Genomic DNA, 3,994 nt, shown 5'->3' on the forward strand with positions numbered 1-3,994 from the left:
AAATATTACTTTTTATGATAAGATTATTATTTTTTATTGTGAATATTGATAGGGTTGATCCGTCTCACAGATTAGGATCCGTGAGACGCTCTTACCACTCTTTTGACATATAAATTAAAGTCCAGTAAGAATTGAACCTATAACTTTAACTTAATGTCTAAAAAACAGAGATTCAATCCGCATAACTATACATGTAACTTACATTATAGTTTTAATATTGTATTAATATGTATAATTATTAAAACAGATCATGATATCAAAAAATTAGTTACTCTAAATATATCAAATTTAATAATATACTAGTAACTCTGCACACGCGGTGCGTGTGTGTACAATTTTTTTTATAATTATCGNTATATATAGATATAGTATAGATTATAGAAATATATCTAATAAACAAAATTGAAATATAAAAATAAAAATAAGTGAGATGACCACAATTGCACGCTTCAGACGGCATATACTCATCAAGTGAGTAAGGCAAGTCTGTCCAAATCTCACCAACTCCACCCAAACATACACTAACCACAACAAAAAAAATTACACAAAATATTATTACAATTTTTTTAAAACAAAATAAATTAAAGTCACTTTCGCCATTTTCGCAACTAAACCACCAACTTTTTCCACCCACGCCACCATTCATGATAATGTGTACACCAATTATTAAAGAAAAAAATTATTATATTTATAACATTTATTGTTATTACATTGGAATAATTGTTCAAATACAGTAATTTTAGCTATTTTTTGATTTATTATATCTTATAGTAATTAATTATTTGTGTTGTGAATGGTATATGAACCAATTAAACTGAAATAGGATTTCAACATATCAAATTTGGATAAAATATTGTATTTATCGTAATAGAGTTTTATAAATATTATACATAATTATAAATTAGTATAATTTTATAATCCTAAAAAAACAGAAGTTTAGATAGTACATACATATATTATTTATTTTATAATTTTCAACAAAGAAAAACATAGTTTGTAATTACAATGCTCGAAAAGAAAAATGACACTAAATGTATGTGTGAGATGCTTGTGTCATTGCGCAATGGATAACCAGAAACCAACAAATTATATCCCGGGAACATTTTCAGTGATCGACTTTGGGACTCCCGGCGACATCAACGACGAATCTGTAGCGAACGTCATTCTTCTCCAGCCTCTCGAAGGCGGTGTTGAGATAGTCGAGTTTCACTACCTCAATGGTGGATGCAAGGCCTTTCTCTTTGCAGAATTCGAGCATTTCCTCCGTCTCCTTCATGCTACCGATGAAACTTCCCGTGATCGTTTTTCTCCCTGTGTCGAGTTAGCATTGTAAACAGACTAAGAAAATGTCTCATTCCATAATATAACGTCAAATTCTTTGTGGTCATGTACATGAACAAAAAAGTCCCATCTTGACTGTGGACAATTCTACGGCATATATACTTTGAATAACATTGCACACAAATTTAATACTTTTAATTACTTGATGAATATTTCTAGAGATAAAAATAAGCGAGGATTTTGGGAACTCACCAAGCATAACCATTGGGGTGATGAACTGCAAGGGAGTATTGATAACCCCCATCAAGATTAACTTTCCATCAACTTTCAACAAAGAGAGATAAGGCTCCAATGGATGGAACACCGGTATGGTGTCGATTATGTAGTCGAGGGAATCGACAACCTCTTGCATTGCAGCTGTATCTGAGCTAACCAAGTAATCATCCGCACCTAGGTGTTCTAACGCCTCTTGTCTCTTCTTGAGAGAAGAGCTTATCACGGTAACGTGGTGCCCCATGGCTTTCGCAATCTTCACGCCCATGTGTCCAACACCTCCAAGTCCCAAAATACCCCCTCTTAGTCCACTTTCTTTGAGCCCAAAATGGTTGAGGGGACTGTAAATTGTCACCCCCGCACATAGTAGTGGTGCTGCCTGTTCCGGTGCCATACCATCGGGAATTTTAACCACAAACCTATCAAAAGAAACAGGGGAGCATTCATATAAAGATAAATGGAGCGAAATTGGGACTAGAATCCAATCTCTTGTGAAAGGGAGTTTAGGGAGTCATTTTTGAGCAAATGTTTATTTTATCAACATGTCAGGTTTAACCTTATCTTCCCTTTTCGGGTTCTTCCTTACCCGCGATTCCTAGCGAAAACAAAAACCAAAGTCAGGGCAGCCATGTTTAGGGGACCGTGATTCGACACCATCCAAATAAGACAGATAGTACGGATTAGCAATTCGTTGGACTTCTAGGGAGCTTGTTCACTTACGATTATGAAATGAAGCCCGGCAATAACAAACTTAACATAGTTACACTATCAAACATTACTTGATAAAACCAAGAAGACTAAATTGGTTGCAACCACGCTTACTTTTGATCAACCACCATAGCCTCAGCAAATCCCCCTTGAGTGGCTTTCCCATCAGTATATACATCATTGTAGGACCAAATCTTCTTATTGCAATATTGCTCGATTTCGGAATTGCATGGCCGGCAGTTCCCACAGCATCCCACAATGCAACCAACTCCGACCACGTCACCGGCCCTGAACTTTGTCACCCCGGATCCAACCTCCAACACCTCACCTACCACTTCATGCCTATATAACATCACAATGTGAAGAGGTATAATAAATTTACCATTCACAGTTGAATAAGAATAAAAAAAATGTCTTTTGACTTCATGGAAACAAAAATATGAAGGTGCTTTCTTACAAAAAGTATAGGCCGAAAGGCGGACCCACAAAAGTTAGGAAACAGTTTCCAAGTCTAAAAATTTGTTATCGAACTTTTTTTTAGCCGAACACGAGTTTTAAAACAAGTCTTGTTAGCCACAGGATTGCCTCATTTACTTATGCTTTTGCCTTGAAATGGACACAAGTAAAGACAAATCCAATAGGCACAAGAAAATGCAAAACGCACATACGTATTCGAATACACCAAAATTGATCTTATAATTTGATCCCTTTTGACTTCTAATTCCGCAAGTCGCTCAAATTTTGATTTCCTTAATGTTTTTTTCGTGGTGCTAATATGACGACAAACATTGCACTCAACAAGAAATGTTGTAAAAATGAATCAAAAACCAAACTTTGACGATACACAAAACAGATAAACTGGTTTTGTAATTTTCATGTGAATATAAAGGAGGATGAAATATACATACCCTGGAACCATTGGGTAATTGGACATGCCAAGATCATTTTTAATCTGGTGAACATCCGTATGACAAATTCCACAGCATATCACCTTCACATAAACATCTTCAGCACCAGTAGTTCTGCACATGCAAATCACTTTTTACCAAAAATACCCACTAAAAATGGCCAAGAAAACACAGAAGTAGATAAAAAGAGACGAGGAAAATGGAACCAAATAACCAAAGACTTGATCTTGAAATACCTGAGAGTATAAGTATATGGTGAGAGGACTCCAGAAGGGTCTCTTGCAGCCCATCCCACTATTTTTTTCTCCATTTCTAGACTGCCCATGTTAAGGCTTAGATGCTTGAAAATTCAAATGCTGTGGTTTACAGGTGAAAAGTTGAAAAAATGTTGCTTGAAAATGATGAGAATGAGAATATGCAGCAATATACATTAATATATATAGGGACAAAGGGTATCGATTAAAGGGGCGTGAAAGGGAAGAAATCCGCCAAATTGGGTTGGTGAGTGATTTGGAAAGCCGGGCCATTGATTTTCTTGAGCATCATATTTTTTTAAAAAAAAATAATGTTTGAAATTTTTTCTATTATCAGATTAATTCATGGTCGCTTTAAATTGGATTTAAAATAAAGTTGATTATTCAGTGGATTGAAAACCATTATGAATCAATAATTGTTCTTATTTTAAAATACAAAAACTTTTGTAATACGATCTTACGGATCAATTTCGTGGGTCAAATATCTTATTTGAGTCATTTATGAAAAAATATTATTTTTTATGCTAAGAGAATTACTTTTTATTGTGAATATCGATAGGGTTGACCCGT

General features: G+C 34.8%; 1 protein-coding gene across 1 annotated transcript; it reads right to left on the minus strand.

Annotated features, from left to right (window-relative positions):
- Window positions 1-941: 941 nt before the first annotated feature.
- Window positions 942-3,588, minus strand: LOC140957729 (cinnamyl alcohol dehydrogenase 1). Its single transcript, XM_073415093.1, has 5 exons — window positions 3,407-3,588; window positions 3,171-3,284; window positions 2,377-2,604; window positions 1,534-1,973; window positions 942-1,311 (listed from the first exon to the last, which is right to left on the minus strand). Exons 1-5 carry the CDS (start codon window positions 3,493-3,495, stop codon window positions 1,106-1,108), a joined length of 1,077 nt encoding a protein of 358 aa, XP_073271194.1. The 5' UTR covers window positions 3,496-3,588; the 3' UTR covers window positions 942-1,105.
- Between the last annotated feature and the right edge of the window lie 406 nt (window positions 3,589-3,994).

The sequence above is a fragment of the Primulina huaijiensis genome, chromosome 14 (assembly GCF_012295235.1).
Source record: "Primulina huaijiensis isolate GDHJ02 chromosome 14, ASM1229523v2, whole genome shotgun sequence".
Taxonomy (NCBI): domain Eukaryota; kingdom Viridiplantae; phylum Streptophyta; class Magnoliopsida; order Lamiales; family Gesneriaceae; genus Primulina; species Primulina huaijiensis.